This window comes from Spinacia oleracea, chromosome 6 (assembly GCF_020520425.1).
Source record: "Spinacia oleracea cultivar Varoflay chromosome 6, BTI_SOV_V1, whole genome shotgun sequence".
Classification (NCBI taxonomy): domain Eukaryota; kingdom Viridiplantae; phylum Streptophyta; class Magnoliopsida; order Caryophyllales; family Amaranthaceae; genus Spinacia; species Spinacia oleracea.
Window position 1 is genome coordinate 7,447,328 of NC_079492.1, and position 26,416 is coordinate 7,473,743.

The window sequence follows — 26,416 nt, forward strand, 5'->3', positions numbered from 1 at the left end:
ATATATTATAAAAACTTATACAAATATTAATATTTTGAAAATATATCTTAAGATGAAGCCAACAATATATTATATACTAACACTTATTTCATATAATAGAAATAAAATAGAGTAAGAGTGAATTATGTAAATAGTGCAAAAAGTCAAAACGATGCAAGTATTAATGGACAGAGGGAGTAGTAGAAATGGAAATCAATAAGTAGCATAATAGATACATTAAAAAAAATAAGTAGCACAATAGAGTGATTAATTAGTCTATAGATTTGATTTTTCTTTCGATCATTAAGATCAATTCAAGTCGAGTGTTACATTAAAGTCTATATAGACGTAGTACAATCGGTTGTACAACAAAAATCCGCCATTGATCAATATATATAAGTACGCACTACGTAATATATATACTCCCTCCGTATTTATTTAAGAGATACACTTGGTCGGGCACGAGTATTAAGAAAAATAATTGAATGAAATAAAGTAATAAAACAAGTGGGGTTGGGTAGATATTTTAATAAGTAAAACAAGTGGGGACTATGTCATTTTAGGGGATTGGGGGTGGGGGTGGGGTGTAAATAGATTATTTAATTAGATGACGGGGTTGATAAGTTACTAAAAATAGCAAGTGTATCTCTTAAATAAATACGAATGAAAAAGGCAAGTATATCCCTTAAATAAGTAGACGGGGAGTATCTACTTAGTACATTACAATACATGTGACATGTTGTAACCTCATTACCTTAGACAATCTAATTCAATGTATATTGGAATACAAGCAGCAGAAGATCAGAAGCAGTCAAGTAATACACTTGATCAAGATCAAACTGACAACAAAGCTCAGCTATTCACTGCACTACTGAACTACTTGCTGACACTTGAGGATAACAGTACACAGATTGCTGATGTGTCAATAGCTGACACAGATTGATGACATGTCAATAGTTTGTTACAGATTGTAAGAGTTAGTTATAACTAACTCACTGTTGTGTTTGTTCTCTTAGAAACTAGCACACTAGTATATAAGAAGTTGTGTACTGCTGCTGTATTCTGTAACAAGTATTACCAGAATTCTGGGATTAATAAAATCATCTTCTTCTCTCTCAAACATATCTCTAAACTTAGAAGTTCAACATGGTATCAGAGCAGGCATAGTTCCTGTCCACTCTTCTTGTTCCGCATTTCATCAAAATTGCTGAAAATCAAATCAGAAAGCAGCAATCCAAACTCTCATTCAAGTTCAAAGAAAATCTGAGAATCAAATTCAAAAACTCAATTTAGCTAAAGATTCTTTTTCTGGTTTCTTTTCTTAAATCAAAATGGCAACAGAAGCAATGCAAGATCCCAATAGTGTATACTACATACACACATCTGAAAACCCTTATGCAGCAGTTGTATCTGACAAGTTTGATGGAGAAGGATATGCAGAGTGGAAAAGAGGCATTCTACTGGCTTTTGCAGTCAAAAATAAGGTTCGATTTATTGATGGTTCTTTGCCAAAACCAGCCATTAATCATGCTGATTATCAAGTTTGGGATAGGAGGTGTAATAGCATGGTTATGGCATACTTACTCAGATCACTAAGTCCTACAATTGCCAAAAGTGTAGTGTTCCTCTCAACAGCAAGAGAAATCTGGAAAGATCTTGAAGAAAGATTTTCATTAACATCAGGGCCACAATTTTATGGTCTGCAACAAAATTTGAGTGAAGTTTCACAGGGTGAAAGCAGCATTACAGATTTCTTTACCAAGATAAAAATGATTTGGGATGAGTTGAATAGTGCTAAGTCTGTCCCAGTTTGTGTCTGCACTGGTTGTTCCTGCAATGTCAGCCAGAAGTTTATGCAAGACAAAGAAGAAGAGAGGCTGATTCAGCTGTTAATGAAGCTACATAAGAAACATTCTCAAGTAAGAACCAATATCTTGATGATGACACCCTTACCAAGCATTGCTACTGCTTACAGATTGCTTATTCAAGATGAAAAACAACAAAAAATGTCTGATGATCAAGAAGTGAAACCTATGGCCTTTGATGTTGCTGATGACAGAAGGCAAACTTACTATAACAACAATACCAATAGAGGTTTTCAACCAAAGATATTGCAAGGTCTTGGAAATAGTAAATTTGCAGTATCAAATAAGAGAGTTGGGAATTCTTTCTTCTGCAATCATTGCAACATGGCAGGACATTCCATGGAAAAGTGTTGGAGGTTACATGGGTATCCTCCTGGTCACAGAGGAAAAGGATTTGCAGGAGTTCTCCATGGTTCAGATGATACACCAGCTGATGAAAATGTCACTCATATTTCTGAAGAGCAGTATCAGCAGTCCATGAGTTTGATCAACAAACAAGAGCAATCTGAACACACAGCTAATATGGCAGGTACATGTCTTATTACATCTTTTAATACAAGGTGGATAGTTGACAGTGGAGCTACTGACCATATTTGTTCCAATCTGAATCTATTTCTTACTTATTCTGAGTTCAAAAAGGATGTTAAAACTATCACTGTAGCTGATGGTAAGAAGGTTGAAGTCAAACACATAGGTGATGTTAAAATTGGGAAAGATATTGTGCTCAAGAATGTTCTGCATGTGCCTAGTTGTCACTTTAATCTCATTTCCACTCATAAGCTTTGCAAAGATTTGTCATGTGATATTATTTTTACTCATGATAAGTGCATGATTCAGGAACATTCTCAGAAAGCTTCAGTGGTTCTTGGTAAGATAGATTCTGGTCTGTATGCTGTGTTTGAGGATAATTTGGAAACTGAAAGACTGGAGAACAACAAATTAAGTTCAGAAGTATTGATTACAGTCAGTGAGGACATCAAATTGTGGCATTTAAGATTAGGTCACTTGCCTTTTGATAAACTACATTTAGTGAATAAGTCTTTGCCATCTGTTGGTAGGAATTGTGACAGTTTTTGTCAAATCTGTCCTAGGGCAAAACAATGTAGACAGCCATTTCCTGTTAGTCAAACCAAAACTCAGCAATGCTTTGAACTTCTTCATATTGATGTATGGGGTCCATATAGAGTAAAAACTCATGACAATTGTACATTCTTTCTTACAATTGTAGATGATTTTTCAAGGAATACATGGACATTTTTGATGAAAAATAAGTCTGATTCTGTTGATATTTTGTCTAATTTTCTAAATTTTGCTCAAACTCAGTATGGATCAAGAGTGAAATGTTTTAGAACAGACAATGCCAAAGAACTTTGTGAAGGTAGAATCCTGTCATTGTATCATCAGTTTGGTATTAAGCATCAGAGAAGTTGCACAGATACTCCACAGCAAAATGGAGTAGTGGAGAGAAAACATAGACATCTTCTGGAAACTGCTAGGGCTTTGTTTTTTCAATCCAGACTTCCAGTCAGATTTTGGGGAGAGTGTTTACTCACTGCTACTCACCTCATCAACAGAATGCCCCTTTCCAGTATCTACTTTGAAATTCCTTATGAAAAGTTGAATCATTCTCAGGTTGAACTGAATCATTTAAGGGTTTATGGGTGCCTTGGTTATGTTTCAACAAGAAAAGCTCATAGATCAAAGTTTGATCCAAGTTCCGTGCCTTGTGTTTTAGTTGGGTATCCACCTGACCAAAAGGGTTACAAAATGTTGAATTTGAAAACCAAACAAATAATAGTTTCCAGAGATGTACTCTTTCATGAAAAACACCTACCATTTCATGTTTCAGCCACACAACATACAAACACAAGCCCAATATTTCTTCCTATTCATACACCATTTGATTTACAAACTGATTTTGATATTCCTGATGTTTTTAATACAGAACCACCCACTCCACAAACACCTATCTTAAACACAGACCCTGAACCTGAACCTATTGAAACTCTTGAACCTCAACCAACTCCAGAAACCATTACTACTGAACCAAATCCACCACTCAGACAATCCAACAGATCACATAAAACTCCAACTTGGTTGGATGATTATGTGTGTACAGTGTCTCATCTTGGTTGGTGTAACATTATCAGTTACAATGATCTACCATTTTTTCACAAAGCTTTAGCCACTCAAGCAACCAAAGTCACTGAACCTGTCAACTTTTTTGAAGCAAGTCAGTCTGCAGAATGGGTAACAGCAATGGACAAAGAGTTAGATGCTCTCAATTCTAACCAGACTTGGGAAATTTGTGTTCTTCCTAAAGGAAAAAAGGCCATTGGGTGCAAATGGGTCTTTAGGGTGAAATTGAAGAAAGATGGGTCTATTGAGAGGTTTAAAGCAAGGCTTGTGGCTAAGGGATTTACTCAGAAATATGGAGTAGACTATGAAGAAACTTTCTCGCCAGTTGTCAAAATGGCCACTGTCAGATGTCTGATTGCACTTGCTGTTACTAAAGGCTGGACTATCTACCAACTAGACATCAACAATGCCTTTCTCCATGGTGACTTGACAGAGGAAGTATACATGAAAGTTCCTGATGGGGTTCCTAATCCAGAAAACAAAGTATGCAGGCTCAAAAAGTCCCTTTATGGCTTAAAACAAGCCAGTAGACAATGGTTTGCTAAGTTAACTTCAGAATTACTTCATCTTGGTTTCATTCAATCCAAGAATGATTACTCCCTTTTCATCAAAACACAAAACCAAACACATACCCTAGTTGCAGTATATGTTGATGACATATTGATTACTGGTCCAAATCACTCAGAAATTATTGCCCTCAAGTCTCATTTGCATAACAAATTCAGCATCAAAGACTTGGGTGAACTGAGTTACTTTCTTGGTATTGAGATTTCTAGAGTTGAAAATGGAGTTTTTCTCACTCAATCCAAGTTTACTAGAGAGTTGCTGGCTGACTGTGGTTTAGATGTATCAAAATCTGCTAAAAACACCTCTTCCTGTTAAACTCAAACTCACAAATTCTTCAGATGAACCCTATACTGATCCTACTCAATACAGATGTCTAGTTGGCAAATTGAACTTTCTTACTCATACTCGACCTGATCTATCTTTTGCAGTGCAAACCTTAAGCCAATTTATGCAATCACCTAAACTATCCCATTTCAATGCCTTGACTCATCTTCTCAGATATGTAGCACACTCAATTGGTCAAGGTATCTACATTCAATCCTCTTCACAGTTGGTTTTAAGGGCTTACTGTGATTCTGACTAGGCTGCATGCCCTGATACTAGAAGATCTGTTACTGGCTATGTTATGCTTCTTGGAACCAGTCCTATCTCTTGGAAATCCAAGAAACAAAGTACCATTTCCAGATCTTCTTCTGAAGCTGAGTATAGAGCCATGGCAGCTGCAGCTTCAGAGATCACCTGGCTGGTTAGATTATAGAAGGAAATGGGTGTGTCTGATCTCCAACCTGTTCAGTTGAGATGTGATAATCAATCAGCAATACATATTGCAAAGAATTCAGTTCATCATGAGCGCACAAAGCACGTTGAATTGGATTGCCACTTTACCAGAGACAAAGTGTTAAAAGGGTTGATTGATCTCACTTATGTTCCCACTGCTGATCAGTTAGCTGATATGCTCACAAAAGTATTATTCTACCCTCAACATTCTGAACTAATCTCCAAGCTAGGTATGCTTCAACTTGAACCACCACCTAGCTTGAGGGGGGCTATTGGAGTACAAGCAGCAGAAGATCAGAAGCAGTCAAGTAATACACTTGATCAAGATCAAACTGACAACAAAGCTCAGCTTTTCATTGCACTACTGAACTGCTTGCTGACACTTGAGGATAACAGTACACAGATTGCTGATGTGTCAATAGCTGACACAGATTGATGACATGTCAATAGTTTGTTATAGATTGTAAGAGTTAGTTATAACTAACTCACTGCTGTGTTTGTTCTCTTAGAAACTAGCACACTAGTATATAAGAAGCTGTGCACTGCTGCTGTATTCTGTAACAAGTATTACCAGAATTCTGGGATTAATAAAATCATCTTCTTCTCTCTCAAACATAGCTCTAAACTTAGAAGTTCAACAATGTAATCTTGGTTTGGATTAGATGATTGGTCCATCTATTTGTATATTTCACAATTTAACATCATTTACTAAGTAAAGAAGTATGGTTTCTTTTTACCTTAAAAAAAATAAGTTTAAGGTACAGTAAATTCATATAAATTATAGTTGGATCCTATAATGCCGATAAGTTCTAACCAGCTCCTATAAGATTACTAGCTTCCTCGAAATGAAGTTTGACCAGGTCTAGTAAATTCCTATTAGATTCTATCTTCAGGTCAAATAAGGTCCATCAATCTTAATCAATTTCAAGTTCAAATAAATTAGATAAGTTCTAATAAGTTCAACCATAAGTCAAGATTAATGAACCGTAATTTCAATTACAATTCAGGATTACATTTAGTCTCTTTCATTGCAACATATACAAACTCAAGAGACAGGTAAAATAATTCGAAAATGATAAAGGTCGCAACATGCAGCCTTTAAGATGTGTCACAATGATGACATGGCATGTTTACGTGTCATGATTTAAATTGGAAACTGAAATATTTAACTTATATATAACCAATTATATATGTACCAAAAAGGTGGAAAATCTTAATATTCTAATTTGTTTCCTTTTTTATATCGATTACCTTATTTACATATTTTCATAGTAAAAATATTGCATTGGTAGTAAAAATATTCGGATGACGCATAGCTTACGTGGCGCCTATATGTACCAATTAAATTGAGACACATAAGATTGCGACAACTAATTGTTGTCGCAACTTGCGACCTTTATCATCACCCAAAATAATTATCCAAAAATGCAACTCTACATAATTACATTCATGAGTTCATTAATGAATTTCTACTACAATTGGTTGGGTGTCATATTATTTTGGGTGCAATTTATTTAATCATTTACACAAATTATTAAATAATATAATAATAATAATTTGCTGCTCTGAAACTGAAGAAATAATTAAAAAGGTCTGTCACTGAGACTCTGTTGCTGTTTTTGTAGTACCTCAGTTTCTCTCTCCTCTTACCCTAATAAATTCTACGCGGTTACGACGTTGCATGCTCCATACAATATCCAGCTATATAACCTATGCTTTTTATTTATTTTATTATTACACTTTTTATATTTTATTTTACTGAAAATAAAAAAAAAGGTGGTAATTTGGTAAGACCAAGATTGTATTCTTGAAATTCGTGTATTTTGACTTTGAGTAATCATCATCACCTTTTAACCTAGCTCTGGTACTAGGAGGACCTTCACTTATTAATTAGGAGTACAACTTCCCCAACCAACTTTTTTATTTATTTATTTATTTTGTTAATTAAACTAAAAGAAATTAACTTTTTATTTCTTTTACCATGTTTTTGTTGTTGTTAATTTCCTCTTTTGGGAATTTGGAAGTGGATTGAGAGGCTTGTGTGAATATCCACTTTAATTAGATACTTGAATCGGAGTGAAACGTGTCCTTCATTCTTGTTTGTTATTTCGATTAATATTTTTTGGGATTTACCTTTTTTTAAAAAAAATATATACGCGTATTAATGTTTTCTATGTGGATTTTAAAAATTTCCAGAACAAAAAAAGAAAAAAGAACGAGTTTATAAATAATTAAAGTACGGTAATTAAAAAAAAAAATTGAAGTTGGGTTAATTGATCGTTTTAATCATTTTGGAATTAAGCTTGTTTACAATGCCAAAAAAAGATAAAGATTTTATGGATTTTATCCAAGAATTCATCAAGTGTTTTTTCAATAAATTAGAAATACAACTCCACATTTTTTGAGATTTGGTTTTGTGTGAGCAATTATAAAATTTATCGATCAAACTTAATGTTAATGAGTTTTTATAAATTAATATTCGTAGGATATTTTAATGTAAAACTAATTGTAATTGATATTTAGGCTCTTTTTTCGTTGCCCGTATTTCTACTTTTTTAAGGAAAAATAAGTTCAGTAAAGTTTAAAAGAGATAAGTTCAGAAAAAAAAAATTAGGGCTACTAAAGTACAACTAATAACTAAAAGTAGTTCAAATAAGATAACTAAAAAATAAGGGGCAATCGGGTGAAAAGAACGTAACCTTGTATAGGTTACAACAATTATAATCCTAACTATAATATAATGCGAAATACATTTACTTTAAAATATCATACGAAAGGTTAATTCAATTCTATCAAAATTAATAAAATTCTTAAAATTAAAAAGTTACTAAATATAGTATAGTTTGCTTAGAATGAAATTCAGATTATGCATGGCTGTATTTAGTAGTGTAGCAGTAATATTAAAGATTTATAGCATAAAATAGTACTACGTACGTATAATGTTAGTTATTTACTACAGCCATTTATTAATTTACCACCCAATTTGATGTATGATTTTCCAAAGGATAAGTTTTAACATACGAGACGGCTAAAAGATTTACCACTTTCAGCTCGACAACACATTTAAAATCCATCACTTCTGATTTGGAGAAGAAATGCTTTAACTCATGTAGTTGCCAAATCTTTATACTTTGAACTAAATGCATGTATCAGTAATTTCTCACCAACTTTTTACATAACTTATTGCTGGTTAACTGGTATTTATGAATGCTAACTCATTGCCAAATGTTATTCGATCCCAAGTATGGAGTATGTGCTTAAATCAGTCTTTAAGGGACAAACACAATATATTATAAATAGTACTCCGTATTACTAATGATCAGGTTATGTATAATTTTATCTGCAAAAATGATAAAGGTTGCAACATGCGGCCTTTAAGCCGTGTTACAATGATGACATATCATGCTTATGTGTCATGATTTAAATTAAAAACTAAAATATTTAATTTATACGAACAAATATTTTGATAAATTATTATCGAATTTAATTAAGCCCTAGATTTTTGTTAGGGTATCTTTTACTCTCCTTTTTGAGAGAAAGTTGTAGACTTGTAGTGCCTTAAATCGTAGTATTACCAATCTACCCGCTATAAGTACATATGATTAATTATACAGAACAAACTCGTATGCACTATGATTCTCCCACATTTGTTCCATCTCGAAGGCTCGAACAGAACTAAACGGGTAAGATTATCTGCCATGACATTCCTTAATTAAACCTTAATTAACCAAATCATCCAAGTACCATTTCCAACCAATTTTCGCTACCGAGTTTTAGCAATCACTACAAAATTATGCATTGTTAGAGACGAATTGAAATTTGAGACGGATACCGTAAGCAATTAAACTTGAGATGGATTGCAACAAATTTATTTCTAAGAAATAATCGAGATGGAATTTTATATAAAGTTACAAATATTCCACCTCAAATTTGTAATGGATTTGCCAAAATTCCAGACTTTTATAGAAACGCCCTATTTTCATCTCAAATATATCTTAAATACATCTCTAACCACCGTCTCTAATCACCGTTTTGAGATAAAATTAGACTAATAAGAGACGAGTTTTCTCATCTCTATGAAGTGATTATTTTGCAGTGTATGTGTCAATGTAGCACAAATATAATTAGATATTCTATAGAAAATGCAAACACAATACAAGAAGTGAGTAAACAAAAACGTGAAAAAAGAAAAGTCTTCCTACATTAATATAATCTCAAACAAGAAATTAAGATAATACACTTGATGATCAAGGATCGATTAAAGCTACTTAAGATCCAAGAAGGGGAGATATATAGATAATTAATCATCCTAATTAATTTACCAAAATACTCTCAAGTTAACTCGGCTTTAATTTGCCATAATTACTTGCAACAAAAACATAGTCAAGTGATGGATGAAGATTAGAAGGGAAATGCATGCTTACTGACTATTTTTTGGCGAAGTCAATACCCGAACCCAATTCGATCCCTCGTAATGGTTTGTAGCCATTGATAAGTCTTCCTGATTCGAATCGAGATATATAGTTGTTCGATCTTTCGAATCCCGGCCTTCTTTTTTCTATTATGAAAATTACATGTTTGCCATTCACCATTGTAAGGATCAACAAAAAGGTGCGTTCTTGACTTCCTCCATTGACGGTACCGTAAAATTATCCAAAAGTTGTAAACACATACGTTACGAACACTCCCCCCCTTCTCTGATTTACTATTGTTTTCCTGTCCTGAACGTCTAATCAAGCTTACTGCAAATCAAGAAAGAAAAAAAAAGAAGGGTTAAGTCGCGATCTTGTACTTTATAGGTTGTAACACGTACGTATAGTTGTAGTTAACGACAACATTATATATCATAAGTTTCGATAATAATAATAGGTTACATTCAAGCTTACTGCAAATAAAAAAAACAAAATAAAAACAGGGTTAGGTCGCGATCTTGTACTTTATAGGTTGTAACACGTACGTATAGTTGTAGTTAAAAGACAACATTATACATATGTTATGGAAATAAAAATAGGTTACATTTAACTTTGGTGGTCAAACCCTAACTTGTTTAGACCTTTGAACCACAAATGTCAATGGTGGGGGTACGATTTTGTATCCACTGAACTATTTAGGGCAATGTAAATTTTGAGAAACATTAACATTTTTAATGGCTTACCATCGACAAAAGTACATACGCCAATGGAGGTGTTTTATAGGGTGTGACACGTACGGATAGTTGTAGTTAACGACAACATTATATCATATGTTTCGGAAATAACATGTCACACTTAACTTTGGTACGTGTTCTAACACTAGCTCATTTTGACTTTTTAACTTCTATTGGCATATATTGACAAAATTTTCTTAATTAATTAAGGATTGTGAACATGGTTGAACTACAAATATCAGAAATATGAACATTCTCTAACCTAAGAAGTAAGAAGAGTTTATTGAGCAAGAAATGGGAAATTTATCAATTGGCTTACCATCAACGACAGCATGCCAATCGAGGTGTTTGATAGGTTGTAACACGTACATATAGTTATAGTTAATTCCGACAACATTATATCATATGTTTCGAAAATAACATGTTACATTTAACTTAATTTGATGTGGTCTAACCCTAGCTCGTTTCGACCTTTTTAACTTTTATTGCCACATATATTTTCACACTCTTTTTTTTGACAAGAACATTTTCTAACCTAAGAAGAGCAGATTAAGCAAAGAAATTATAACCTAAGAAAACCAGATTTGATCAAGAAATTGGTAACAGAAGTTGCTTACCATGAACAAAAGCACGAGGCGCGCCAATCGAGGTGGTTGATCAAGCGGTCTCACAAGCTACAGCAGCCTTAATCCTTTCCACAGTACACTTAATCAAACTATTAACAGTGGCAACAGAACCCAAGGAGAGCTTGGCTGTAGGAACTGAATCAACTAAGATTTGGAATGCAACCGTTAGCAACGAACCACCCGACCCGGCATCTAGACCCCCGCCACCGACGGGGCCGTCGGGTAGTATGGCGAACCCGGATGGTAAGAGGGCTACGTAGTCCGGGTCACCACCGTTTAAGACCACGTTCATGGCGACGATATCGACCGGTGCGTAGATTACATAGGAGCCTGTTGAATCTGTGCTGCTCTCTTGGAGTATTAGCATGTTGCTTTGGCTTGAATTTGCACTCTACATTTCAACAAAAAAAAGTTGATGTCAGAAATAGGGCGTCTCAAATATTTTCACTATAAAAAAATTATTTTAAAAAGACGAGGAATTTTGTCTGTAAATGGTTTAAACTCGTCTAAAAATGAGGGTTAAAGACAGATTTGAGAAAGAAATAGGTCGTCTTTATAGAGGGTGTCTCAAAATATTTTAAGATGGAATTTTGGCAAATCTATTACAAATTTGACTTTATAGAGGTGGCATAACAAAAATAATGACTTTTTAGAGACGAGAATTTCATCTCTAATTAGTCCAAATCCATCTCAAAATGATGATTAGAGACGGATATGAGACATAAATAGAATTTTGGCAAATACATTACAAATTTGAGACGAAAATTTCGGAACTTCGTATATTATCTCAATTTTTATTTAGAGACAAAATTTTAACAATCCGTATCAAATTTTAGATGCTTATAGTATCGTCGCATCTTAGATATATTGAGAAAATATTTATTTTCAAATCCATTACAAATTTGAGACGTAATTTGGATTAATAATGTATAATTTTGTTGTAGTGATGATACTTACATTCACTCTTAGAAGCGACACACAGTTCCCTGGATCACGACCGTTGGCTATGTGAGCCATCTCTTGGACTAGTCCCCCATTTGAGAGGATATCCCACTGTAAAAAAAACAAAATTTAGCTTGAATTAATTGATGCATGATATGATGATAATAATATGACCTTTAAAGGTTAATTTACCTAATTATTCCCTAACAAAAAGTGTGTATGAAAAGGTTAGCCCTAGTCAAATTTCAATATTTTTACAAAATATTTGAGACGACCTGTATAGGGACGCCCTATTTCGATCTCAAATTCGTCTATTCTGAGACGGATTTGGACTAACTTAGAGACGAGAGGGTTAATTTAACTAATTATTCCCCTAACAAAATGTGTATGAAAAGGTTAGCCTAGTTAAATATTTGATACGACGTCCTATTTCCGCCTCAAATTCGTTTCTATCAGTATGAAACGGATTTGGATTAATTAGAGACAATAGGTGATTGTACGTATTCATGCATAATATGATGATAACATAACGTTCAAAGCTTAAGTTAACTAATTATTCACTAACTAAATAATTCCCTAGTCATATTTCAATGTTTTACAAAACATTTGAGACGACTTGAATAGGGACGCCCTATTTCCGTCCCAAATTCGTCTTTAATCATTCTGAGATGGATTTGGACTAATTAAAGACAAGAGGGCGATTGTATTTTACACGTACCTCGTTCCTAGAGTTCTCATCGCGCAAGAAATCGAAGACTCGTTTAGGAGAGACGGGCATCCAAAATGATGTAGCAGCACTAAGAACAATGCCAGGAGGTCTACCAGGATCATCCATGCTCTTTCGAGTCATTACTCGAACATCATCAGCACCACTCCCTGATAATGTAGTCCATGTATGTGCTGTTGAAGCTCCAACCCCAGCACAAAAGCTCATCACCATCCTTTCTGCTAACTTAAGCATACTCTTCCTCCCTTCTGGACTTGTTATAACTACAATAACACAAATTAAAAGGTGTTAATTATTCCACTAATTATCATTACCGTGAGACGCAGTTTTCCATGCTCTACTGACAAGGTGTTTTTCCACTAATCATTTCGTGATTTTGGCACACTACTGTGAGATACAGTTTTTTTTTGTGCTCTACTCACAGAGTGTTGTGTCAAAATCAGTTTTCAGAAAGCGAGAGGAAGGAATTGAATTACATACCACCACCCTCTCCGGCGGGAATGTTGTTAGCCATAACACTAGCAAGCCTTTCACATTGCCTATCCAAAGTCGAAACCCAACGTTTAGCTCCGAAGGCTAGCCCTGAATTTACGAGTGCCCTATATAAGTTGCTCACAGCTCGGTCATCCACTTCGACATGTTCAACCCACATCACCTTCAAAGATTAACATCCACATCAAAAATAAAAAATCAGTTGCAGAATACAAAACGTTTCATAAAAGTGAAGTGGTAAATATATAAGGGAAAATAAATTTTTAAAAAAAACTAAAACTAAAAAGGCGGTAAATATGAAGGAAAAAAATCCTTATGATAACAACATTTTGTTTAGGGTTTAATTTATGCATTACCTTCAAAGAATCACATTCACATCAAAAATCAGTTGCAAAATACAAAACGTTTTATAAAATTTAAGTAGTAAATATAAAATTATTTACATTTTATAAAGCGGTAAATACAAAAATCTGATACTTAAAAGACGGTAAATCCTTATCTTAACAACATTTTATATAGGGTTTAATTTTATGAATTACCTTAGAGTAACCATTAGGCAACTCTTGTATGAGGCAACCGGATGGCCTTCTACGACACCTCGGGACGGGGCTAGGGCGTAAACCATCCAACGAGACATCAACCACGGCCCATGTACTGTCGCCGTGTTGCTTACAGTACCTCACAAAGTAGTTCTCTCTCGTCGGAACGAGTGGTGAAGGGACTTGAAACTCGGCTGTCATCTTTTTTATAAGATCACAAACAGTTAATAAATTTAAGTCTCATGGTTAAAATAAAAATAAAAATTGTTCAATGATAAGGGAAATAAGTAAGTAATTAATTACCACTTGTAATGCGCCATTGAAATTTCCAGCAACTCCAGTTGATAAAACATCTAGGGTCATTGATCTTGATACAATCCCAGAGAACACACATGACCATTGATTCTAATCATACAACATAAAAAAAAAAAAAAAATGATTAGTCCCAATTTTTGTTTTTTTTTTGATAAGTTATTAAAATTGCATTCCAAACAAAATAATAATTTTATAGAGATGAGGAACTTCGTCTTTAAATCGTCAAAATCCGTCTCAAAATGATGATCAGAGACGAATTTGAGACGGAAATAAGACGTCTTTATAGAGGGCAGTCGTCTCAAAAATTATGAAACGGAATGTTGGCCCATTACAAATTTGAGACGGAATTTTTGAACTCCATATAAAATTTTATTTCAATTTTAATTTAGAGATGAAATTTTAGTATTACGAGTTTGAGATGCTTATAACCTAAAGACGATAGGTGATCAAGGCTTAGCTAACCGTTTTAACGAAAAGATTATGCTAATTAATTGAAGTTTAGGAGTTAAAATCTTACCACATCCATGAGAATTTCAACCAAGTTCAAGTGATTCATGATCACAACCGCCGAGTCCCTCGAAGCTTCCGATTTCATCCCTAACGGCATAGGCCCGATCCCACGAGGAAAGGTCCGAAAGTACTCCTCTTCATTAAGCATTTCAGTTGTGTTATCAGGGCTAGGAATCCACAAGGGGTCACCAGCTTGAGCCATCCTAATAAGTTCTTCCATTGCAGCAACCGCGAGCTCGATGATCATCGGTTTATCGGCCTCGGTAGGCGGAGCTACGGATCGGAGGAGATCTCCGGCGGACCCGTACATGTCGGGTACCATACCCGACTGTGGCCCGAAGGTTCCGACTCCGAGGTCTAGGGAAGAGCGTGAGTGTAGACCTTGGTTTTGCATATGAGGGTAAGTCACTAAGGGCTTTCCTACATACTTTGCTGCTATTCCTGATATCCTATCAATCTGTAATAAATTTGTCAAAATAAAACAATGTTAGTATGATATTTGATGTACAATAACTCAAAGGCGAAACCATAAACCTTATTTTCACCTATTTTTTAAACAAAATTCAATATTTTAAAACTAGTTTTTCAAACAAAAAACAATTTTCACCTACTTTTTAAACAAAATTCAATATTTTAAAACTAGTTTTTCAAACAAAAAAACAATTCTCACCTATTTTTTAAACAAAATTCAATATTTTAACAATATTCAATATTTTAAATCTAGTTTTTCAAACAAAAAACAATATTAGTAGGACATCCCGCTTGCCCCCTATGTTCCACCCCTGTAATAAATATCGCGAGTAATTCAAGACAAATGAAGTGAAATACTTAATTCCAAGATATATATTCAGGATATGAAAATAATAGAGGATACTAAGGGTATACTCGTAATTCTCATAATTCTCATTTTATATATATATATATATATATATATATATATATATATATATATATATATATATATATATATATATATATATAGTAGTACTAGTAACACTTCGTACAAATTGTCATATGAACACAAAACTGAATGTTCAAAATTCCAAATTAGAAATTTGTGTAGCTAAAATCGAACATTTTATTTGAATGAGTGTAAAAATACCTCTTCTCTTAGACGAGCATTCTCGATCCTCAATTGTTGTTCATCAAAGGACATCTCACCAATGGCGGCCGGACCTCCGCAATTAGGACACGTAGCATTGCTTAGGGCTTCTTTGAACCTTATGTTATCAGCTCGAAGCTTTTCATTCTCGTTTCGAAGTTGTTGGTTCTCTGATCGTTCATGTTGGGCCTATAATCAACCAAATTAATGGAAATAAGTACTTAATTTAATTATATTATGAGTATTAATTAATTAGTTAATACAAAGTGTACCACCTAGCTATTGTACATTTTAGTTAAGTAGCATATAGGACTTAAACGAGGTTAATTATGCAGAGTTTTATTACACAATTACTTCATTTAAGCAGACAAATTAATTTGAAAATGACGAATTACAATGACATAATGCAGTAATTAGTACTAAAAATACCGATGAAATAAAAAACAATGATGAAAACAAAAAAGACTAACAATGTTTTAAACAATTTTATGTGACGGTTTAATAGTTACAAAGTACTACTTAAGTTGTTAAGCTAAACAATAATATAATTCAAGTGAGTTAACATCGAACAATGTTTTAAACAATTTTATGTGACGGTTTTGGATAATACGAAAGATCCCACCTAACCATTAGGCGAGCAAAATGAAAAAATAGTATTTGTTCCATCTATCATACAATGGCTTCTCATTTTGTAACAAAAGTATTAATTATACCGGGAATTAGGCGAAAACAAATATGGGACGAAAGGAGTAAAATACGGAGTACAAATTATACCTTCATTTGAGTTCGTTTGTTTTGAAACCAAAACTTGACTTGTAGAGGCTCCAACGTTAATCTACGGCTCAACTCCTTCCTTTGCTTATCGTCTGGATGAGGGCACTCCTTGAAGAAACTTCAATTTGCACAAAAAAAATTAAAAAATTAAAAAATAAAAAAATAAAGATAAAATTAATTAGATTATATTTTGAAAATTGAATAAAACTAAGACATCTAAATTTAATTGAATTATGGAGTATCTAAAATAAAAAAATCCCTTAAAAAAATGCTCGAGCTAACTTTCCCTCAGAGAACTAAAAAACTAAAAAAGGATAAAATCATATTATATTCCAAAAATTAAATATAATTGAGAGACATCTAATTTTAATTGAGTTAACTAATATGAAAAAAATCCCTTGAAAAAAATTAAATAAAAATGATCGACCTACCTTTTCCTCGAAGAATAAAAATTAAAAAAAAAAAACAAAAAAGTAGCAAGAAAATTACTTCTCCATCTCTTGAATCTGGTGTTGAGTATGACGGTGGTAACGCTTCTTCTTGGGCCGCTGATTCGGATCCTGATCATCACCCGAAAGACCCTCGAGATTCTCGGTAGCGGATCTACTGCTTTCGAACTCATCATCTCTCATTTTACCCAACTCGCTATCCGGAGTTTTATGACCCGCTCCCATGTCCAGCAGTTGATGGTGTGACTCGTACATATTCGGCTGAAACATTTTTTTATAATTTCTCTAAATGATTTCTCTTCACCTTCAAAATTCCCTTCTTAGCTAGCTTCTTTTCCTTTGTTTTTTTTGTTGATAAATAAATCACCACTTCACAATATCTACACATATATATAAGCAAAATCACATCTAATTAAAATACCGATAACATAAAATTAATACATGAAAATATAAATATAAATAAAATTCAAGAAATGTGATAATTTTCCTATTTTGGTAAAAAATGATTCCTTATAGATGAGGGAAAGTTGATGTACAAAGCTAACTCACTATGGAAATATAAACCAAACTTTAGGGGGAACAATTATTATTATTTTTTTTGAAGGAAATAATAATAATAGTAATTATTTATTATTTTTAAAATTTAAAAAATACTACAAAAATTAACTAATGCAAATATTTCACCTGATAAGAATCCAGATCCTTCTTCACTTCATCCATTTTTCGATCTACAAATCCCAAAATTAAATAAGAATTAAAATTGATGATATTATTTATAGTACACTAAACCAAAAAAAAACCCTAGAATAATTTGTCTTTTAGTGAAAAAAATTAAGGATTTTTTTCTCTCTCCTCTGTAAAATTTTCTGAGGATGGGTGACTTAAGGTGTTCCACTAGATTGACCTCGTGGGGGTGGTTTCTGGTTTTGTAAGTCTATTACCCTTTGACTATTGTCTTAACATGAGAGAGAAAATATTTGATATTATCTCTAATTTTATTTATTTTACTTATTTATTTATTTACACGACATTCTAGACGTAAATATTTTTTACTAATAAATAATTAAGAAAAAATAAATTAAGAAAAAACTAGATTTAGGGAATGAGGGTTGACAGTGTGAAAAGGGCCTTTGACATACTCACTAATTCCAAATTAGCACACCATTTTATTTTATTTTATTTATTTTTATTTTTGAGTTTTTGACACAGATTATAACGCCAACGAAGATCACGCCTTTTCAGGTTCTCTTTCTTTAAAAAAAAAATTATAACGGAAAAAATGGTTCACATTTTAGGTTTTGATTCTTTGAACGTTATTAATTAATTAAAACCATTTTTTTACATCCAAATATCACAACAAAAACATCAAAAAATAACAAAATGGATTTTTTTTATTTTTTTTAATTAAGCCTAGCTATAATATAAACTACTAGGGCATATATTTTTCATTTTAAGAAGAAAAAACTAGAATTTTTTTACGTTGTTTTGTTGTAAGAATGTTTTAGTGACGGAAACATATAAGTAATTAATGAAAAAGGGATAGAGGAAATGATTTACTTACGAAAGGGAGGTGGATCTGGATTTTGGAGGAGATTGATAATGTTGTTGTGGTTGATGAACTTGAACTTGAACTTGAACTTGAATGAATAGTTTTGTGAATGAAGAGAGAGAGAGAGTGAGTTTTGAGGAGAGAGAAAGGGGAAGAGGAAGAAGGAGAAGTGGCAGAGAAGAGGAGTAATTGCAAAGAGCGTATAGAAAGAAGAAAAAAAATGAGAGAGAGAGAGAAAGAAATGGGAAAATGGGGAGGTTGTAAACTGCATTTATGGTGGTGGGGATGAGAGGGTAAGGTGGTGTAATTGCTCTTGCTTTGGAGAGAGATTGATAGAAAGAGAAAGAAATATCCTTCTTCCCTTTTTTATTTTTTATTTTTTATTTAAAAAGAAAAAAAAATTATCTCGTATTGATCAGACCATGCTCGATAGTATGCCAACTGTATGAGGTGGATGACGTAACACTTAGTCTGACGGTCTTTTATAAGAATTTGTATTTATATATTATATAAAAAAATCAATAACAATTATTGTAAAAGATCAGCTACATGTCACGTCACTCACCTCCTACGTATACTAATATGCGGCTTCGTGCGGTACTAATAAGCATGGTGCAACAATTAATTAAGTGAATTATCAAACGGCCCGAGTGTAGACTGAGTGATACAGTGTATGTAATATGACGGTCTTTTATAAGTATGTTGTATGCCAACTGTATGAATTGTATGACGTAACACGTAGTCTGGCGGTCTTTTACAAAATTTTGTATTATAAAAAATAACATACTTATCAATTATTGTAAAAGATCAATGATGTCTTGGTCTAGTAGTTAAGATTAGGAGTTTGTGTACGCTAAGTCTCAAGTTCGAATCTTCCCCGCCCCCATTTGTTATTTATATTGCCTTGTGGCTCATTCGCACCAAAAAAAATAAAAAAAACGTATCACGTCACTCACCTCTTACGTATATCTTATATGCAACTTTGTACAATACTAAGCATGGTGTGTGATAGTTAATTAAGTGAATGTTAAACAGACAGAGAGTAGACTAGCAAGGTGGCCCGATAGTAGGCTGAGTGATACAGAGTATATAATATGACGGTCTTTTTTAAGAATTTGTATTTTTGTAAAAGATCAACTACATGTCTCGTCACTCATTTCCTACCTACATCTAACATGTGACTTTGATCAATATTAAGCATGGTATGACGGTTAATTAAGTGAATTGGAAAACAGTCCAAGAGTAGACTAGCTAGTTGGTATTTTTTTTAAATGTACTATTTTATTGTGTAATGAAGTTTGTTGTGGAGAACATGCTACGTAAACGAAATTAGTATAATCGAAATTAACTAAACTTTTTATATTTTATTTATGGAATTTTATTTTGACTTTTTTGACTGTCCTTTGATCAAGTTTTCATTCGTTTTTTTTTTCAACGAAATTAATCCTCCTTTTTCAATGCCCCTTTCCTCCTTTTTCTCTCTCTCTTTTCCTAGTTTGTGTATTCTTACCATGTGCATCTATTTTGATTTTTCTTTGTGGTGGTTTGAAATACGGACTAATATTAGAGGCACAATCTTTGGGTTGGGTTTGGTCGGGTCGGGTTCAATCTGGTGGCCCATTTTTTCCCTTGGGAAATCTCCAAAAAAGAAAATTACTCATGTAAATTGTCAAGATTGATCATATTTCATGGTAAAAGATGTTGATTTTCAAGGCATGACAAAATTTCATGAATTGACTAGTTAAGTAATCTTTAAATTGCCTTGTAACGACTATTTAACCTAACGATACATAACTTATCCATTGTCATGTTTGTTCACGCGTACATCAAAATTACCGCTGTTAAAATATGACGGATAAAAACAGATATTCCCAAAAAAAATAACTTTTTATGTTGATTTGATCTCCAACTAATAATTAAGGCACAAGATCTTATCCTTCAGCTCATTAGGAAAAGTATCAGCAAAAAATGTTAGTCAATTTGGATCATAAAACTGTCCTAATAAGTTTTTTTTATCTATTATAAAAACAATTGACTATGTTATTATTATACTACGTATTAAATAATTCGTCTATTAAAAAGGTTAAAGGTTTCCCTTGATAAGTCGGTGAAGGACAATACAAATGTGGTAATTGATCTGTTTTAGAATCACCCTACAAGTGCAAGACGTCAACTTATAAATTTAATTAACTAAATGATCAAATTTAAAATATACTTGTACAAAATTGCCTCCAAATTTGGATATGGATGTCTTTAGGATTGTGAGCGTAAAAATAACCTAGGCTAGTTTAGTACTTGTACTTGCTCGTTTTAAGTACTCCGTAGTTAGGATTGCGGCAATTTTTACACCTTACTCGTGAAAATTGTAAGGTACAGACGGTTGTACCAAGCACGAATATTTAAGTTAACATGTTGATATAACATCATGGAAATTTAAGTTAGCATGTTGTTTTTAAGTTAGCATGTTAGAATGAAAAATGTAGTTACATATATCTTAAATCAGTTTTCTGAACTGAACTGAGCTAAATTGAATTTCCCTGAAATTCAACCAAAAAAAATAAGGCCTAATTTGGAAATTTCCTTATTGCCGAGAAAATTTAAAGTGGCGGGCGCTCTTTGAAAACACGAGATCGATAACGAATTGGCTCATATCTAGAAGCTAGATGGAAATTAGTGAATAGTACTCCGTATAATTAAAATCGCGCCATTCCATTACGCAAAAAAAAAACAAAAAAAAAAAAACAAAAAAAAAAAGGAACAAAAAAAAATTCGCGCCATTCCTCATGAAATTAAGTGTGAAAAACGACATGTATTGGGGTGTTTTAGCTATGAACATTAAAACCATTAGATTTTAGCTAAGGACCAGAAAAATCACGGTTACAACATCTTAATTAACTTTTGTATCTTAGTGAATATCCATGGAGATGTCACGTACATTAATTGCAATTAATTAATGAAAAAAGATTATTACACAAAATCAAGGGAATGATTTTTGCAATTAATTTGTGAATTAATTATACAATGACAAAAAAAAAAAAATTATAGAATGACAAAATCTACGGAGTAGTAAATTGAATCAAAACTCCGGTGCAAAAGATCATTACATGTACACATGTTAATCATATAGTAGTCCTTACAAGTTTGCAAAACTATATCTAAGCTATGTTATGTTCATTTTATTTCCACTTATTATTCAGGACAAATAAGTTTCGATAATTTTAGTTAAGTTCATACTACGAATAAGATAAGTTAAGAAAAAAAAGGTTTGGGCAATTACAATTTATAAGGCTTTGTTATGTTCGCCTTATTTTTTACTTATTTCAGACAAAATAAGTTCGGATAAGAGCGTTTAAGTTCAGTTAAGTTCATTTAGATTCAGATAAGTTTAATTAAGTTCAAATAATATAAGTTTTAAAAAAGTAAGTTTTTCCCATAAATTTTTACATATAAATAAGATTATTTTAGACAAAACACTACAAAAAATTATACCATTAACGACGGGAAATCCCGTCGCTAAAGGCCAATAATCTTTGATTAATGGCGGGATTTCCTGTCGCGAACCCGTCATAAAAGGGGGTCGTCGTTAATGTAAAATCCCGTCGTTAACCCGTCGTAAAAAAAGACATTTATGACGGTTGTTCCCGTCTTTGTTTGGTTGTTAGCCCCGTCGCAAAAAGCTTTTGCGACGGGATTTTTGACCCGTCGTAATTAGGTTGTCGTTAAATATACAAATTCTTGTAGTGAAATAAGTTTTTTTTTCAAATAAAATAAATTCAAATAAGTTAGTTAAGTTTAGATAAATTCAAATAATATACGTTCAGATAAAATAAGTCAATAGAACAGAGCCTAAAATAAGTTCATACGAAATAGGTAAAAATCAGGTGAATAAATGTGCGCATACATGTATATATTATAGACATGATATTTTCAAATATGGTAAGAAATAATACCGTATGTCGTTTTTAATGTTTTCTTATGCTTAATATTTCTACTTTTAACTTAAGATTCATATATTTGGATTACGTGTTAAGTTTATAATTAAACTAAATTTTAGCCCGTGCGATGCACGGATTTTATTTAATTATTAAGTTGAAATAAAACTCCTAGATATACTAACTGTTATATTTTATACGTAGTATATTATATTAGAGTAATATTTTTATTTTGGATTGAATATCATTTTAGATTATTTTTTTATAATTATTAGAGTATTTGATTTTGGATGAAATTGTATATACGTAATATTAGTAATTAATTTAATTGAAAAATAATTTTGAAATCTTATTTTTCATTGGATGAAATAATATTGGATTAGTGTTTTATTTCGGATTGAATTTTATTTTAGATTAGTGTTTGATTTTGGATTAATTTTATTTTAGATTTTTTTTAAAATTTTTAGAGTGTTTGATTTTGGATGGAGTTGTATATATTAGTAATTAATTAATTAAAATATCTATGTGGAACCTAATTAATTATCTACGTGGCACTTGATTTTTTTAATTCAAAAAAAATTAGAAATCTTATTTTTCATTGGCCGAAACCAATAGTAATCCTAGGTGGCACTCTAATATTTCAGCAGATATGCCTCCTTTATATATATACTATTTTGTTTGCGGAAGTTCACCACATCAATGAAGCGCGAAACACAAACTTTTATTTTCCAGTCGTTCCTACTGGAATTTAAATCATGGATCAAAGAAGTAGCCATTGATAACCAAACTTAAAAGTGAAAGATGTGATTGTGTATGAGTTATGAATTGAACAATACGACCAATTTATAGGATTTCATCAATTATAAATTTGAATATGATTAGAACTTCCAATTTATATCTTAAAGAATTGTAGTGTATTAGTATTAGTAGGTAACTTGGATTCGTGATTTAATTAGAATTCTCGATCACTGGCGATGTTGGCAATCTTCATCACTAATTGGAATTGATTTTGAATAGGATTATTAGGACTATTTTTTTTTTTGGACTCTATCCAATAGGAGTATACGTTTGTTGGCAATCTTCATCACTAATTGGAATTGATTTTGAATAGGATTATTAGGACTATTTTTTTTTTGGACTCTACCCATCAAATAGGAGTATACGTTTATCTAATAGGAGTATACGTTTAGGTTAGATCTATGTTTTTTTTAATTATTATTAAAACTTGTTTTGTATCTATAGGATTATTAGTTTTTTTTTGGACTCTAATGATCCACGTGGCATCTACTTAATTATCTACGTGACACTCAGTTTTTTTAATTCAAAAATAATTAGAAATCTTCTTTTTCATTGGTCGAAACCCATAGTAATCCTAGGTGGCGCTCTAATATTTCAGCAAATATGCCTCCTTTATATATATATATATATATGTATATATTAGATTTATTTGCGACAAGGTTTTATTTAATTTCGAAAACTAACTTATATTTCAGGAGTGCATCAATAATAAGTTGTTCATATAACATATTTCATCCTTTGTCTAAAAAAAATGTTATTGTTTCGAATGTTTTGGTCAATGAGCCAAAACATTTTATCCATAAGTATACATAACCCCTTAACCCCCCAAAGAATTTGTTTAAACATGTGTATGAGAGCAATGATGCTACCATTAGCTTACCCATAAACATTGATCATGGGAATGCTAATCCTGATGTAACAAACTATAGTCACTTCCTAAATTAAAGTTAGTCACTCGCAGTTAACCCAAAAAAATAAAAAAGTATACATAACCAAGAAAAAAAATACTTATGTGTGGTTTATACATACAAAAAAATTTATTTATAATAATCTCTACACCTTTCAACATGCAATTTATAATCATCTATACACCTTATTACATAGGCAATCTTTTGAGTAGTATTGATGAGACTTTCTTTGACTTCTAACAACAAGAGTTCTCATGAGATTAGGGAAGGTCGTAGTTCTTTATATACAACATCTTAATCGATTCCCGTTTGCTTTGTGCCTGTGTTATTTCTCGTAGTTTTCTGCGGGTGAGTGACGACCTGTGATAGACGAATTCGCTGCTAGAACTTCGAGTACAGACAGAGAGAGGGAGATATGTTGGTTGGTGAGCCTAGTGATAGGAAACTATCTAGCTTGCAAAGTATTCCACAGACAAGTTGGGAATTCTCACCAGAAATTTTGATCACATCATGTTTGTTGATGATCACTTGACGTTTGCTAGAGATGATTTCATTTCATCTCTTAAGCGGTTATATACCTGCTGGCTAAGTTCAGCTTTAGCGAGTAAACTACCTCTTATTTTCAAAGGACTTACGTTTCAAATTTGATGAGGGTTCAGTGAGACACCGCACTGGCCGCCATGGCCCAAAAGAAAGTAAAAAGACTACCGGGGTTTTTCCGGCTATGAATGAAATTTAGGTGAGCTATGTCAAAAGGTCTCCTCATTTGAGAAGCGAGAACCATTCGAGGGAAATAGGGATTCTACAGAAGCCATCAATATATGCCAGGAGCTTTCAACTTGTCTGCATCGAACTACCTTCGAGTAGCCATGGGGCAACAACCTCTGACGCCCCGCCGAGGTGAGGTTACAAAGGCCATGAACCTAACTTAGACGTTGATGTTATCAAGAATGGTCCAGTGCATAATGATGATTCGCTCAAACATGTGAAGAACGTCCGAGACGCCAAAGACCAAATCGTCTCTTCTTTCAAAAGAGTTATCATGAACTCGGGGTTGTAGCTCACCATAAATTTTCCTAGCATAGATTAGTAACTAAACGCCAAGCTAAAGGAATATCTTTGATTGAAAGATATCCCATTTCCCCCTTCGCTTTCGAAGTTGATCTTCAACGATCGGGAAGAAGTCGCTTGTTCCTGGAGGCTCTATCAAAATCAATCGCTAGTCCTTTCCTCCACTTGAATCTATTTACTCGTGTCCCTTACTATTTTTGGACACTTTGTTCGCCTTGTCCACGGAACTTATCCTGTTGAGAATCCTATCTTACTTGACTTCGCTGACCTTCCTGCTTGATTTACCGATCCAATCTCGCACTTGGTCTGATCGCGCCGTACGTAGAAGAATCGAAATATACATAGCAGAACCAACACATAAAGGGCGCAACCAACGAAAGGTTCTCACCCTATCCCACAGGTTGTTCTCCGACAGTGTCCCCAAAATGAAGCACAAACTCTAAACTGTCGGGTTTTTCTATTTCACTCCTCTGTGTACAGGTGCCTTCCAACTCTCAACAAGATTACACTTATTCCCAAAAATCTTACAATCATCACATAAAAAATTATGTTTGTTTGATTCGAAATTATTTGGCAACCACGTCATCCCATCTCGAACGAGATGTCGGAGGAAGAACGCACGCGGCTTCATACCTCAAACTGTTGGGGTGAGGGCTCATATCTTTTCAAAAGAGGTGGTGAGATTGGGGCAGGACCCTGTTGTTGCGGTCGGTGCTCATTTGAGTGCGCGTGTTCATCATTTATTCTTTTGCACCTTCCAAAAGCTTATGAAAGCTCATTTTTAAGCCGACCTCTCTTTTCAGAGCTGCTCCTAGAAAAAACCACCTACCTAACCAAAAGCTTCACTTAAGATACATGCACACTCTATTTGATACTATTAGGGGGTGGTCCTGGCGTCATTCACTCAGGTCAGAAGAAAGTGTCTCGGTGTGTTCAAATTCTGATCGCTTTTACGCGAGAAATGGGGACCAACAGAGAGATGTTAGCCTTTTGCTATTAGTAAGTACTCCGCCGACATGATTGAGTCATCTAACGAGTCAAAAATTTTAATTAGTTATACACAAAGTAAAGCAAACCAGAAGATAGATCGATTAAAACTTCTTCGATCAATACTTTTGAATGATATTCTACATAGCCACTATGTCTTTTTAGAGGACGATGAATCGGCGATTGAAGATGGAGGGGCCTTTTAGATTGCAGGAGAAAAGT

The 26,416-nt window shown here is 33.2% G+C and overlaps 1 protein-coding gene across 2 annotated transcripts; it reads right to left on the reverse strand.

The window, feature by feature from the left end:
• Window positions 1-9,506: 9,506 nt before the first annotated feature.
• Window positions 9,507-18,720, reverse strand: LOC110793249 (homeobox-leucine zipper protein PROTODERMAL FACTOR 2). 2 transcript variants are annotated; one of them, XM_021998105.2, is made up of 13 exons: window positions 18,511-18,720; window positions 17,634-17,677; window positions 16,990-17,329; window positions 16,501-16,618; window positions 15,727-15,915; window positions 14,632-15,081; window positions 14,103-14,204; window positions 13,800-14,000; window positions 13,249-13,423; window positions 12,760-13,031; window positions 12,057-12,152; window positions 11,091-11,490; window positions 9,507-10,069 (listed from the first exon to the last, which is right to left on the reverse strand). In XM_021998105.2, exons 3-12 carry the CDS (start codon window positions 17,217-17,219, stop codon window positions 11,131-11,133), a joined length of 2,193 nt encoding a protein of 730 aa, XP_021853797.1. In that variant the 5' UTR covers window positions 17,220-17,329; window positions 17,634-17,677; window positions 18,511-18,720; the 3' UTR covers window positions 9,507-10,069; window positions 11,091-11,130. The 2 variants fall into 2 exon arrangements, with proteins under 2 accessions (XP_021853797.1, XP_021853798.1); XM_021998106.2 differs by lacking the exon at window positions 17,634-17,677.
• Between the last annotated feature and the right edge of the window lie 7,696 nt (window positions 18,721-26,416).